Source organism: Etheostoma cragini, chromosome 11 (assembly GCF_013103735.1).
Source record: "Etheostoma cragini isolate CJK2018 chromosome 11, CSU_Ecrag_1.0, whole genome shotgun sequence".
NCBI lineage: Eukaryota > Metazoa > Chordata > Actinopteri > Perciformes > Percidae > Etheostoma > Etheostoma cragini.
This window is the reverse complement of record NC_048417.1, coordinates 23,746,871-23,761,750: the sequence shown is the minus strand read 5'-3', so window position 1 is coordinate 23,761,750 and position 14,880 is coordinate 23,746,871. Positions and strand designations below refer to the sequence as shown.

The 14,880-nt window shown below is 40.5% G+C and overlaps 1 protein-coding gene across 3 annotated transcripts in view; it reads right to left on the bottom strand.

The window, feature by feature from the left end:
- The window catches only part of tmeff2a (transmembrane protein with EGF-like and two follistatin-like domains 2a), a 117,504-nt gene extending 102,651 nt beyond the window's left edge, over window positions 1-14,853 (bottom strand). For 2 of the 3 annotated variants that reach the window (XM_034884866.1, XM_034884867.1), the window contains exon 1: window positions 14,072-14,853. In XM_034884866.1, the coding sequence (XP_034740757.1) occupies window positions 14,072-14,261 (190 nt within the window). In that variant the 5' untranslated portion in view covers window positions 14,262-14,853. The remainder of the gene's footprint in view (window positions 1-14,071) is intronic. The other variant, XM_034884865.1, reaches the window with a different exon arrangement.
- Between the last annotated feature and the right edge of the window lie 27 nt (window positions 14,854-14,880).

The following is a 14,880-nucleotide window of genomic DNA, read 5'->3' as shown; positions in this document are numbered from 1 at the left end:
GTCTTAACAGACACACCTGGGCCAAAGTTGGAAACCAGGATCAGCTCTAAATCCAGTCCTAATCTAGTCCTCCCCAACAAGTTTAATAAAGTTTAATACCAAATTGTATCTAATTGGATGGTAATTACAGACATCTCACAGAATCACAACTGAATTCATATCTTGCTACTCGGTCAGAATCTTATTAACCTGGAGTCCCAGTCTCTGTCACAGTAAATAAGCTATATGTTTTATACATGTTTTCGGCCTATTGGCAGAATTGAAATTGGCCATTTGAAATGTAGCCAATGACATATAAAGAGCCTTTATTCCATGTCCACTGTAGTTTCTCAGCGTCTCTCTAGTAACATCTGTCTGTTCCAGGTAGCTTTGTCATTTGCAAGGTTACTTTTACTTTTATACTTTAAGTTAATTTCCAAGCCTTTACTTTGTTATTTTTATTTGAGTAAAGAAGTTAAATCATTACTTATACTTTTACCAGATTATTTTTTAACACAAATATCTGTACTTCTAGTTGAGTACGGAAGTGAGTACTTTTGCCATCGTTGCCAACACTATAACGGCCTACAAGTCCAGCTGAAAGGCTTAGACCTTAAACACCTACTTGACTAACAGAACTGTTTGGATTGTTTCCTGTTATTACATTTTTTCTGCATTGGGTACTTTTATTTTTAATGCTTTTAGTACATTTTCCTGGTGATCCTGATATACTTTTACTTACGTAAAATTTTCAATTAAGGAATTTTGCACGTAACAGAGTATTTTGCAGTGTGGTGTTAGTACTTTTACTTAAGTAAAGGTTCTGAATAATTATTCCGCCACTGCCTACCTCGACCCGTGACTCCGGTCAAGTGAATATGAATGAAACATGTTGAGGCACATACATCTCTTTTTTTGTGATAAAATGTATTTTTATTTTTTTTGTATTCAGAAAAAGTAATAATGTAACACATAATATTCATGAGCAGTTACAAACAACATGCTGGGACATAGGAGCACGTCCCAGGGCCCCAAAATCACAGAGAGGAAAAACGGGAGGGAGGGAGGGAGACCAAACAACACATGCAGAAACCGACACACACACAGACAGACACAAGACAAGGGACCAATCATACACGCAAACAAAAGAAAACGCTACAGCATTGACTTCAAGGACTCAGCCATGCTGTGCCAAGTCGCCAAAGTCTTCCCCGAGGCTTCACCCACACGAGCCCTCTAAAGTTCCATGTACGTGACATCCGAAAAAAGAAAGGATCCATGAACATGCACAGACGTCTCTTAAAAGTAATAGAATTAAATGTCAGATTATGTTCATTAACTTTATTTAACCAGTGTAAACAAAACAACTCTGAATTGAGTTCTAAACTGATCTCCAATAGGTATTCTCTGTTGGCCCGCCGTCCCCCATAGGGGTTCAGCTTGCTAACAGCTCTCCTGCAGCAGCTACCATGTCACTGTCGGGCTCAAAGACACCTCAGCAGGCTTTCTTACAATGTTCCACTCCTACTGTGCTAACCACTAGCCCAGCATTAGGGTTGCACGATATGATGAAAATATCGATTATCGATATCGATTAATTCACAATATTCGGGCATGATTATTTTTTGATTATGATTATTTTTTAAATGCATTTTCTTTTAAAAATGTAAATGCTTATAGTGTGACTTTTGCAAGGATCTGTACCAAACAAAGATCGTTTCTCGTCTGTAGGATATGATTTGTAGGCCGGGGCTTCTCTGCAGCACCACAACACTTTGAATGGTTTGACACATATTTCGCCTTTAACAAATATTGCCCCCCCACCCTCATCCAGCGTGTAGTGCTACTGTATGTTTCATGTCATACTCGGCCAGGGATTTTGAAGTCATTCAGATAGTTTCAAATAACAGCCACCATCCAATCTACATCAGCAAAAACTAAATAAACTACAATTACTGTCTCACAGGTGAATGTCTCTGTTAACCAATCAAGTTGCAGTTCACCACATAGTGTCACCAATTCAGTATCCGACCCATCTCGCCTTCTGTTCCTGAGTTTTGGCGTAGAATCATGGCCAGACAAGGTTTTTTTGGCTGAACATTATGTGAAACTGACCTTTTACCTTTGGGATATAAAGTGTCATTGTTTTCCCATTTTAATCTATAAGATGTTTGTGTGAAATGTTATCATATCTGTATGAATTCTAGAGCTCTGGCCCAACTTGTGTTCTGTGAGGTGACTACTACAATCTAATCAGTTCATCCTTGAGTCAAATGTCACATTTGACAAATGTCAAATGTGACATTTGTGTCACATTTGATGAAATTCCCTCAAGCCGTTCCTGGGATATCATATTCACGAGAACGTAATGGATGGCATAAAAACACCTAAAATCAAATGTCCAGTTTTACTGTATGGTATGGTAACTTCCAGATAAACAAAAAAAGAGCACCTTGAAACCATCTTTATAGTTTTAATCTGCAAGCTGCTTTTGACACAAAACCTCTGCTGTAGTCAAGTAAAACATTGAATGAAACTCAAAATGAACGCCATCATCCTAGAAAACTGGCTGATTGTATCATCAACAACAAAAAAAAGAATATGTTCTCAATGTCCTCAGATTTGGACTGCTTTCCATTTACAATGCTACTTTCTATTCACAGATGGATAGATAATGGACACTTCGACTCTGGCCCTTCAGTAACCGATGCCCCTCTCCACTTCTAAAAGCCATCCATGGCATGGAAACACCTATCAGACAATAAAACCCCCGGGAAGAGAAGCCCAATGTCAAAACGAACCTGCTATTTGCCAGAGTCCTGAATGACCATAAAGTGCAAGCTCTCTGTGCAAATATACAATCATCGAGCCAAGAACAGTGACATGAGAGGTCTCAACGCTTGGAGTGCATGGATGGACCAAAGCCCTCAGCCCAAAGAGGGCCATCCGAGCCAATCTGAAAAGCCCCACAATAAATTGGCACCCAGGCAACTGGCATTGTGATACACACAGGAGAGAGGCATTGTTATGATGACAATCATATTACTGGCCAGGTGTATATAAATGATTGGAAAATATCAGATCCTTTTCACACCAGCTGGTGAAGTCTTTGTAAGATGTTTTTTTTTTTTGTGATATCACTCCATGCTACTAATTTGCTAGTTTGATGGCCTTTTTTAAGGTATTCTGGAAAGAAACTTATGGAAAACCAAAACAACAAGCTATTATTTCTAAATGAAACAGGAAAAAGGGGTGACATTAAACTGTCTTCTTCACCATGAAACAGATGTGCAGCTTGGATATCTTCAGGATTAAGCAAGTAGAACACATATGACTTGTATAAGAAAGAACTAAAAAACAACTCAGAGAGATTCATTCCATATAGAGTCATTCTTATGAGTGACAGTACAATCAAGTCGTATAGATTCAATAAATGAACCTTTGTCTACTGTACACTAGAATAAAAAAAAATGAATGAAACAAATATGAAAAATAATAGAATACATTTCCCAGATGAGCACCTCTCAGAAACAGCAGGGCCAACAGGGTTTCAGCTTCTAAGAAAACTCAGTACAAATCTCAGTTAGTTATATGACAATGATTGCCTTAAAGCAAGCACAAATATAGATTTACAGCACTGGTAAAACACGAGAGGCAATTTCTCATTTTTGTCAGTTAAGGGCTTAGGGAATGCAATGTTCTTAAAAATGTTGTTACTGTCACTGTAGTAAATGACAATTTACAAGCAATCCCCCTGCCATGCAAGTTAGTTTTCATTATCCAAGGGGCTTTTACCCAGAAAACTAATTTGGCCATTACTACAATCAGTTTCTCTCAACGGGCGCGCGGCTATTTTTTAAATTTTACAATCTGAGTGCATGAGTTTGGAAAACATGAACATCCCTTTTAACATGATTTGTTAAAAGTTGTAATTCTTTATGCCAATAAAACTCAAACCTAAGTCATTGGAAGAACAGCTCAAAGCATAGTTTAGGTCTAAACATAATAAGAGGATTTCGTTTTGTTTTGTTCCATAGCTCCTTTTTCAAATATCCACATTTAGTACTCAAGAGTCTTGGTTTTTCCAAACAAAAAGGTTTTCTTTGTTGAGCAGGTGAAGATACGGAGCCCGACAGCTCTGGGTACCCATTGAGATTTTAGAGTGTAACATCCACATGTGCACCATTTAACAAAGTAAAGCATTTACTGTTGTTCTGCCTGGAATCCATTTCTGAGCTGAAAGTCAGTTCCGACAACTATAGAGTGCCTGTCTAAAGACACTGAAATAATCGAGGCTTGTGTAGTAAAAGAAAATGAAATCACAGAAGTGACAGTAAACATTGCAAAACACTTTCTTCTTTCCTCCCAAGATTTAGGCTTAGATCTCCTAGACTTTAAATCATGACTACACAGCATCCATATGATAAGAATGATCTTCAAAAATGAGCACTTCCAATGTGCAGACAAGTAATCACCCGCTGACATAAATCAACCATAACTGCCATTATCTGGGAGCCCAGACGATTTGATGGAAACAAGTTTTGAAAGTATTGAATATCAAAGAAGTCTTGATAAGTAAGTCTTATTAATTAATCTGTATTAAATCATTTAATTTGATTTGAAATACTGCAGCACTGTCGTAATTATTAAACACTAAACAATGATTAAAAATCAGGGTCCTGAAAGAGCAGCTTTTTGGTTGGCATACCAACTACATTTCCCAAACCAGTATCGGAAAAGCCTCCAATACTGCCCAAAATGCTGGCATCGGTATCGGCGAATACTGGAGTCCAGGCACCAATCAGCAACCACGTAATCGATAGCGTTGCTATCAGCTGGCACATAAGCACTACAACTTGTCCAATTTTGATCATTTGTTGGTGGACAGCGCAATCCATTAAGTCTAGAAAAACTTTGTTTGCCAAAGTTTGCTTCAATTTTGTGTAATTCAGTGTGAAAATGAAACACCTTAATATGTCTAAAATCAATTTGATATGCCAATGTGATCGCAAATCAGCATGTGACGACATTACACATAGGTTTTTATTTGCTTGGATGGACCACACTTTCACCAGCTTTATTCGCATGAGTTTTTTCCAGAACTTAAGATAATTCAATTGATAAGGGAATGGAAACTTAACTAGTGCCCAAAAAAAAAACCAAAATCCCCACATATGGAATCACAGCCAAGCAGCGGCAGCAGCGGCAGCAGAGAGAGCAGCTTGAAAGGCCCGTTAGAGGAAATCCAGCAGGAGCATGCTGAGGAACGTGGGGCTGAAATACAGACATATTTGACAGAGCCAACGGTCCCACGCTCAGACAGCCCGTCCCAGTACTGGGGAGTTAACCAAATTCGGTTTCCCACCCCGGCTGCTTCTGCTGCAAAGGTTCTCTGTGCTCCGTGTCCCAGTGTTGACAGTGAGAGACTGTCCAACACTCTTGATGCAAGAAGGAACAGGCTAAGAGGACAGAGGGCAGCACTGCTCATCTTTTTAAAGAACAATCTGCCTTTTGATCTTGAATTTATGAGTAATACTAACTTGCTATAATGCTACTGCATTGTGTAGCCTACTTGTTTTAAAGTATTTATTGTTTACTGTGTAGTTGCTGCTCTTTTGATTTGTATTTTTATAGGATGGCGTTGCACTATTGTTAAATATTGCACTATTAAGAGATTTAAATGCCTTTTTATTTTACTACATAATGGCTGCACTTTAAGTTTTTTTTTAAAGGAATCAATAAAGTGGCTGTGGACTATTGTATTATATTGTTCTATTTAAAAATTTAAATGACTTTATTTTACAATACTTCGCAAGCACTTTATATTTTTTTTATATCTATTCCTATATTCATTTAGTTAAGTTGCTGTTGCACTACTGTTTTATACTGTTCTATTTCAAAATGTAAATGCCTTTTTTATTTTACAATATTGTGGCTGCATTTTTATTTAAAAAAGTAATTATTCCTATATTTCTTTAAGTTGCCGTTGCACTACTGTTTTATATGATTCTAATAAGAATACATTTAAAAATAAATGGCTTCCATTTGCTGTATTCATTCATGTTTTACAAAGGGTTTAACCTGAGCCAGGCCTTACCACATGATAATCATATCACAGTCATGCTGTTGTACTATTATCTTTTTTATTTTTTTAAACACACTGGTGTCGGTACACGCTATTGGCCGATAAGCACAGCTGTGTATTGGAATCGGTATCGGGAGGTAAAAAATGGTATTGGAGCAAAATATTCAATAATTCTACCTAGAAGCAGCTCTTTACATGTTTTTACCATTTACCAGACTAGAAATGGAAAAGATGAAATGATATCTCCCTCTTTCTTTTTCGTACTTCTACAACATGTTAATGGGTGCTGGTTGATGTGTCGGAGGCCTGGAAAACGTACACTTCCTGCTCCTGGCCTGCCGTTCCAGGAGGAGATTACAGTGAGCTGAATAATTAACGAAAACAAGCTGGCAACCATCAAATATTGAAAAGGTAATGTTTATATGCTAACGATTAAGATGGCAAACGAAGCACTTACATGTCTAAAAGAGAGAGCTTGTCAGCCAAATGCATCTCCTCCTACCTACCTACCTGGAGTTTTAGAACACTAAGGAGAACCAGGACCCCCCCCCCCCCCCCCCCCCCCCCCCCCCCCCCCCCCCCCCTCCCGTTTTAAGGATTGTTCTGATCAATAATTAAGTAGACTAAATTATTAATGAAGACTGAACAACCACAGCAGTGAGACATCCTTTCTTGACCTCTCTCAGGTCTTTTTTCTATACCTATGCAACAGGTTTTCAAATGGTTGTCATGGAGAGAGTTATAGTTCAGCCCTCATTATGTTATTTTAAGGCACAATAACCCAAAGCACTAAAATCCTTATCAGAACCGGTAGTTTAATTACAGCACGTCTGAAAACAAAGCCTTTTCAGTCAATCGAATCCCTCAAACTCGCTCAATGATGCAACCAGTCGCCAATTAGACACTTTTGATCCCTTTTTGATTAGAGCTCCCCTCCAGTGCCATGTCTTATTCAGTTCCCTGGTGTGGACCTGCATGCAAGAGGAGCACTTTTGACCTCTGTGTTAAAAAATGTTGGAAGCAGATGGCCAATTCTCTCCAGACTACTGGTAATTCACTCCACTTGATGGGATTTACAGGGGGGCTTTGCATATTCTGCACTCACCCCTGTCACTTTCATGTATCAAAGAATAAGAGTAAACAATAGCTGGGGGGTTTAGTTAAGGAGGGATTGTGGTCACTGCACAGACATTCTCCCACAGGAGATGTAAGGCATAGCATGGGGTAAATACATCCTGAGTTAGCATTCATACACTACCACAATTACAATACTGCAATCTGTGAACAACTACAATTCTGAGGAAAATTAAACTGAATTGCACTGAATAAAACTGGTGTTTTGGAAGGCATTCAGCAAAAGATGAATATAAATATTCTCAGCTTCAACTTCTATTTGATGTGGATGAATGAAATGGCAAAAAGACATGAGCAGATTTTTGGCCAAAGTGTGCAAGTGCACCTATTAAAGATAACACAGACGTTGCTCATTTATCTAAAGAGATACAAGCCAAAAATGACAGGCACAATGCCACCAATGGTTTGTCTGTGATAATTACACAATGTTTTGAATACACTGTCAACTGTACTGGATGGATATACCAAAACAAAGGGTCCAGTTAGTTTGAAAGGAATTGACTTTGCATGGTCGTTTACATGTATAGAAACTAGTTGATAAAATTAATGGAGCACCAGCTTTCCATGTAGATACGTTTTTATCGTTACATGACCTCAGCCATCGCATTGTTTATTTATTAAGATTTGGCTGATGAAATGGTTATGAGTACGTGAAAAGTTAGTTTGTGTCATTGTGTGACTTTTAAAAGGACTAACTAACTAACCGATGTAACAATTCCAAAATTTTGCCTAATTGTCGTAGAAATAAAAGATATTTATTTTTTAGGGTTCAAATATTTAAAATATTTGAGTATATACAAGTTGAGAATACAAAAATGTGCAACTGCTTAAACAGTATGATAAAATGTGAGTAGACCAATAGTACAGGTTGCACTTAGTGCAGTATTGTGATGTCTCAGAGTCTCTGAGAGAGAGTCTCAGAGATGGGGGGGGACCAGAGCGCCAGAGCTGGTAACATCAGACTGGAGGAACATCTCCAACATCCAGCTGGTAACATCAGACTGGAGGAACATCTCCAACATCCAGCTGGTAACATCAGACTGGAGGAACATCTCCAACATCCAGCTGGTAACATCAGACTGGTAGAACATCTCCAACATCCAGCTGGTAACATCAGAAAGGAGGAACGTCTCCAACATCCAGCTGGTAACATCAAACTGGTAGAACATCTCCAACATCCAGCTGGTAACAACAGACTGGTAGCATATCTCCAACATCCAGCTGGTAACAACAGATTGGTAAAACATCTCCAACATCCAGCTGGTAACATCAGACTGGTAGAACATCTCCAACATCCAGCTGGTAACAACAGACTGGTAGCATATCTCCAACATCCAGCTGGTAACAACAGACTGGTAGCATATCTCCAACATCCAGCTGGTAACAACAGATTGGTAAAACATCTCCAACATCCAGCTGGAAACAACAAACTGGTAGAAATTAGCGAAATTAGCAAGGACTTTGTCCGTGAGTGTCCCTACCAGTGTAACAATAGGTTTACCTTATTTTGTTACCAATTTATTTCTAACATCAGCTATCAGGTTCCCATACATATGCCAGCTAATGTTACTAAAGTATCATTGCTGATGTTATGCTTTATATTGCTGTGTATGTTTATGTACAAGATTAATAGTGTAAGGCGATGTTTACGGCATAGGAGAGAAGCCACCTCTTCTTGTATAACTGAACTATCAACTACCACTGACCTGACAGAACACCATGCGGAGCCCTCGAGCCACTGTTGGGGGACTCTGGGGGGATTGATTTAAATCTTAAATCGTTTTTTTTGTGAAGTAAAATCAAGGATTTTTTTTTCAAGACCACCTTTGTCAAGTCCAAGACCAGGACTAGTCCAGACCAGGACAAGACAGAGTCCAAAGAGGTCAGAGTCCAAGAAAAGACCTGGTCCAAAAACGTTCAAGCCTGAGCCAAGACTGAGTCCAGGACAGAAAACCAAAGTCCTGGGGATTTCTATAACCAAATTTGATAATGGCAGAATTGGCGGACATTTTTTTTTGTTACAGTGTGTGAATCAATGAATGGATGACAGTGAAATTAGCAGGACACACAGATGCAGGGAGTGTGAATATAATCTAGTATGTGATTGGTTATCAGGTGGCTAGTGTTTCACTTTTCCTCCAATATTATTAGAAACATAATAAAGACACCTGAACTCAATTGAGACTAAAAGCCATATTTGGCAAGACCAGTGGCATAGGCCGAGACAATCCTTGTCCAAATACCAACAAATCCAAGACAATTCTGAGACCATAGAAAAACTTTCTAAAGTCTGTCTCAAGTACAACAGCCCTGTTACCATAATGTTGCACATTATACAAAACATCTTTGAGAGGACTATAATTCTTAAATTGTATGGCATTGAGAAGGCAAAGAAAGAAGATGACACAAGCTACATGTACGTTACTGACTGGAGACCACTGGACATCAGTATGCAACCATAACTACCTCGGTGTAATGGCACACATAATCAATGACAAATGGCAACTGCACATGTTCACTTTAGGTGTGTTAAAAACAGAGGAAAGGCATTTTGATGAAGCATGTGCTGAAGTTGCAAAGGACTGGGAGATAAAGGGTAAAGTCACGACCATTGGCAGCGTCAGACGTTAAAAACTGTCTCAGTCCAAACCTGGAGTGAGGGGATTCAGAGGCATGCTCTATTTAACGGCTATGCACTATTTTTCAATACATTTGATAAAAGAATGGCAGTAAATCTGAAAACAATCTGTACATGATTTGAGAAATCCTGATAGTTGCCAAGGAAAATAATCATCCTGCAGAGCCCACATCCTATTTTGTATCTAATTGTTCTCGAACTGTCTTCAACATTCTGAAACTAGAACACAACTATGTTGAGGATGACAAATTTTCACTTCTGCTACATGAATACAGGCAAAATGTGTCTGATGTTACTACTTTTATGTTACATAACAAGAGTAGGGTAGTAATTTGGTGTAAACAGCATTACTGATCTTGAAACCTAGTGATCACAGAATGAATGGAAAAATGTCCCCACTAACTTGCTCCATTAATTTGCCATTCCAGTCAGGAACTGAGGTAGAATGACACAAAGTGGAAGTTATTTTAAAACCTTCAAAAATTCTGGGATTTTGAAAAAAACATATTTGGCTGGAGTCCCAGAAGCCACCCCCGCCTACTCCGCCTGCTGCAGCAAGGGGTCCACCACTCAAACACATGCCAAATAAAGTTGCTCTCTGTGACAGTGGGTTTGTTAGTTCCTCAGCCAAGTGCCGGAAAGTTGTAGGACATTTCAAACACAGTCCTGCCAACACAGCAGATAAGAAAGTTCAGCATGCCGCTCATGGGAAAGCAGAAGAATCCCTAGTCTGGGATGTACCAATGCGTTGGAATTCAACTCTTGACATGATCAAGAAGGTGCAACACCACAAAGACCTACTGAAAGCAAAGCTGGCACAGCAGAAGCACAACTTAGCCATGCTTAGCTCAGCTGATTGTGACAAGCTTTCAAAGAAAAGCAGTGGAAACACTGCTGGAGCCATGCAGGTAGCTTGATTTCCATATCCTCTCCCAGAAATCGGATTAATATTTTTAAAAAGTCACTTTGTTGTATTTTAGGAATATTGTTAGGCCTGTCCACTAAAAGGGTGTTATCTGAATGCAATGTGTTGATTCTGCTGGTCTTGTGAGTTTGTATGTAAGCTCCTGGGCTGTGATGTGGCTTGCTCTGTGTCAATGCCGGCACTCTGCCTTCTCTTGCGTTCGATGGAGGTCTCAGATGTTGACCCTGCCTATATAGTGAACTTCAAGGGTGCATTCCCCGAGGACCTCAACAGTCCAAAGGAGAACAGAAACCTCACATGGCTAAACAAGGGGTTTCCAGTATTTCAAAAGTAATGCCATATTTCCATCATACATGAAGTATTTCTTGTGTCATATTTTGACTTCTAACTCCTGAAAATTAGCATAATCTACCATTTCCGGTCCACAGATAATATGAACAACTCGCCCTGTATGATCAAAAAAGCCTATTTCTCACTGGTCACAGTAGAAGGAGCACAGGTGTTACTGATAACATTAACAATGGCTCCGTTCTAGCCGCCAATAGTATCCCAGTAAGCAATGACACTGTGACAATGAGCCAGCTTGCACAATACCTGAAACCCAAGAAGCTAAATGGAATTCAGCCATAATTCATTTGATTAATTACGTCTGGGGCATGCAAAAATATCTAAAATTTGAACAGGAAATAAATAAATAAAATATGCTGGGAGTTTTCTAATTAACACTTAATTTTCTATAATATCACTCTTTTTATATGGAGTGCTGGTGACAAAACATTTTTACAGTTATGTAATTCTTTTGAAGTCTTGTGAAGTCTTACTTTTTCACTTCTTATGTGTAGATTACAGGTTGCCATACACAAACGTACAGTAAGTCATTAATTTGCTAAACACACAGCATGTAGAAAAAAGGAAATAAATTACCTTTTTCTGTTACATTTTCACTGATGTGATATATATTTAAGTCCTTCCTAATGCAGCTTCACACATTGCATGTGTCCCAATGACACACTGGGTTAACCACAGGCAGCTTGAGACCAAGTCTATCTCTGAATACACAATAGAACAAAGATTAACTTAGTGTCAAGATCCTTTTGGGATCCTCTGTTCTGCCTCAGTTGAAGCCTTCAATGGCAGTTGTTTATGGCCATCCACAAATTGCAAACCAAAAAGAATGACAATCTTTGTCAAACCAAGTTTCTTTTCCACCCTCGCTGTTTAATTCCATGGAACAGAATCTCATTCAACACCCCGGGGTCAAAGGCAGCACTGCTGGCACTGATACCCCATTCCCATTTACATGACTCTTAGCACTGAGATGACACTGAGCTCATCAGCAAACGTTTTTTTTACCCTACCTTATTTTCCCTGGGCTGAAAACTGTCACACATTAGTGTTGTTGTTAACGTGCATGATATGGAGGAGGGAGTGGATAATTAAGCCCCATACAATTACTCTCTGTGTTTTTTTATTATTGAAAGGGGTTTATCTTTTTTTACAATGGATCACGTGTCACTTGTTCTGTCCTATTAATTGTAATTGATGCTGGGTGCCGGTGTGTGTGTGTGTATGTGTGTGTGTGTGTGTGTGTGTGTGTGTGTGCTTTGTTGTCAGTACTGTATGCACTTAAGCCTCCTCAAGGCTTGTTGGATAAAAGCCTTGAAATGCATATGAGAGCGTGTCAGGAAGTGAGGTGGAGGGCAAGTGTGTATTTGGACAGGATATGTGCCATTATCTGTCATAATGACCATCATTACCCAACAGCAGCACAAAGTCATCCTCCAATATTATACAACACATATGAGCATGGTTTATTCAATGGAGAATCTCAATAAAGATATGCTCAGTTAAGAGGGAGAACCACTGCAAAGTAACCACACCAACAAGACTAAATATATTTTATTTTAAATTGAAATACCAAGGATGTGTAAAATGATGACAACAAATCTTTCAAATGCCATACATTATGATAATAATAATTTGAAAAAATCCCATTTGGTCTGGTTTGTGTTTTAATAAAGCGTAGCCTAATGAGCCTATTATCATAATCAAATTCATTTTAACAACTTTGATATCCAAATGAGGTCCCTATCTTCTGTAGTTTTTGATCTCTTGCCAGCTACTTTTCACATGTAAATATTTCTATAATGTATGTATATATCATAGAAATGTTTGCCCCTCTTATTTTATATTAACATCTAGGTGTAACCTACTGGTGTTTAGGCTGCAGACGGCAGTCATGAATCCATATCGATGTGTGGCTTGTTATGAGCTATAATATCAAAAGCGTACCGCTACTGCCCCTGAGTGTGTGGAATCGGCTTGAAGCTATTTTAAGGGTTCAGACTTGGGCAGGCGACGGGGGAAATACGGCGGCACAGTCGGCTGATTTACACCGGGAGGCGAGGCGCTGCAGCCCGCTCCGCTCCGCTCCTTTTATCGCTCTAAGGAACCGTGGAGAGAAAACAAGTTTACAGCTCAGTGGCCTATACAATAAGAGACTACATTTAGGCTCTACCCGAAGTAGCACATTTTGAAACGGTTGGGACGCCAAAATAAGCCAATTTTACGAGATTTATTATTTCTCAGTGTGATTTATTCCAGAATGTGGGGAATTCAAATCAGCCTATGCTCAAACTCAGCTGTAATCAGTATTCTTTGAAACAGCCGGGAGTTGAATAGAACCATGCATGTTCAAGTTCCACAGTGATCACACAAAGGCTTAATGCGACTGCATGAACTAACAGTGTTAGCCTATTTTTATTATTATTATTATTATTAGGCCTATTATTATTATTATTATTATTATTGCTATTAGGGCGCAAATCGCGATATTCTGGCGAGAACCCCCAACCCCCCTACACCCCGGTTAAAACGACCCTCACTGCTGCTGCTTTTCACTTTGTCTCGGATCGACATCATTGATCCCTTGCCTGCCAGGTGATTATTCTGACATGGTCGGTGGTGAATATCTGGCCCGCTGTCATGCTGACCAACCCAACGAGGATACATGCACATCAAGGAACCCAGAAACTCTGCATCCTTTCATCACCGCTGGCTTCGCAGTGTTCCCAGCCAAATGCTCCACAGCACCAGCACCAACATCGAACCCGGGCATGGTGTCCGGATGCACACATAAAAGCCACAATAAAAAGAATGACTCGTTTTAAGAGCTCTTCTAAACTTTGATTCGGTCCTCTTAAATGCTGCGTCTTGCTGGTTCAGCTACTATTGAACTATATGATCCACTTGGACAATACGTGCACAAACACGAGCCCGGAGCGAGACTCTGCCTCAATAAGGGACTCACCGGAGCAGTTCCAGCCGGTCGGCGTCTGGCAGTCGCTGAGGGAGGACGGGAAGGCGCGCAGCTGCTCCACAGGTAAAGTGGCGAGAAACGACACGAGCGTGATCCGGAGCCAGCCTCCCGCCGTCCCGCTCCACTGGCGCAGCCGTCGGGGCTCCTCGAGCGGTGCCTGCGCCGCCGCGGAGAGACCCATATCTCACTGTCCCCGACAGCACACGCGACGTGGGGAAGAGACGCAGACCCTCCGTTCCGTTAACTCCAATCCCTGCAGGTTCAGCGGGGCGCCTAGATACCGACTGCAGACCATTTTCCGTGCGAGACCGTGCGCCCCATGTAGCAGTGCCCCCAGTGTAAACCGACCGAATGGGTTCCGCCCGATCCAGGGGAGGGAGGACTGGAGGGTGGAAACTACCGAGGCTTGGTGAGCGATGGAGGAGGTTGTTGTGTGGGATGGAGTCAGGGTGGAAAAGTTAGCCAGGCAGGCAAGACGACTGGCGAGAAGGGGATGATGCTCAAAGATGTGGAGAGGAAAGGAAAGATGAGAAGAGAAAAAAGGGGGGTGATTAAAAAAAAGGAGGTGATAAAACTCAGCCGATGTAGCCAGATTAGGTAGGTATCCCACGGACCGGATTTGGAGACGACGGCGGCTGTGGGGTAGTATCCACGGGTGAGACGAGCAGATCTCCTGCACGAGCGCAACGGTCCCTCCCGTTTACTTTGGAGCTTTGCTATGTGTGGAGAGTTCAGAGTCGCAGCGAGTTGGTCTCTCTCTCTCTCTCTCTCTCTCTCTCTCTCTCTCTCTCTCTCTCTCT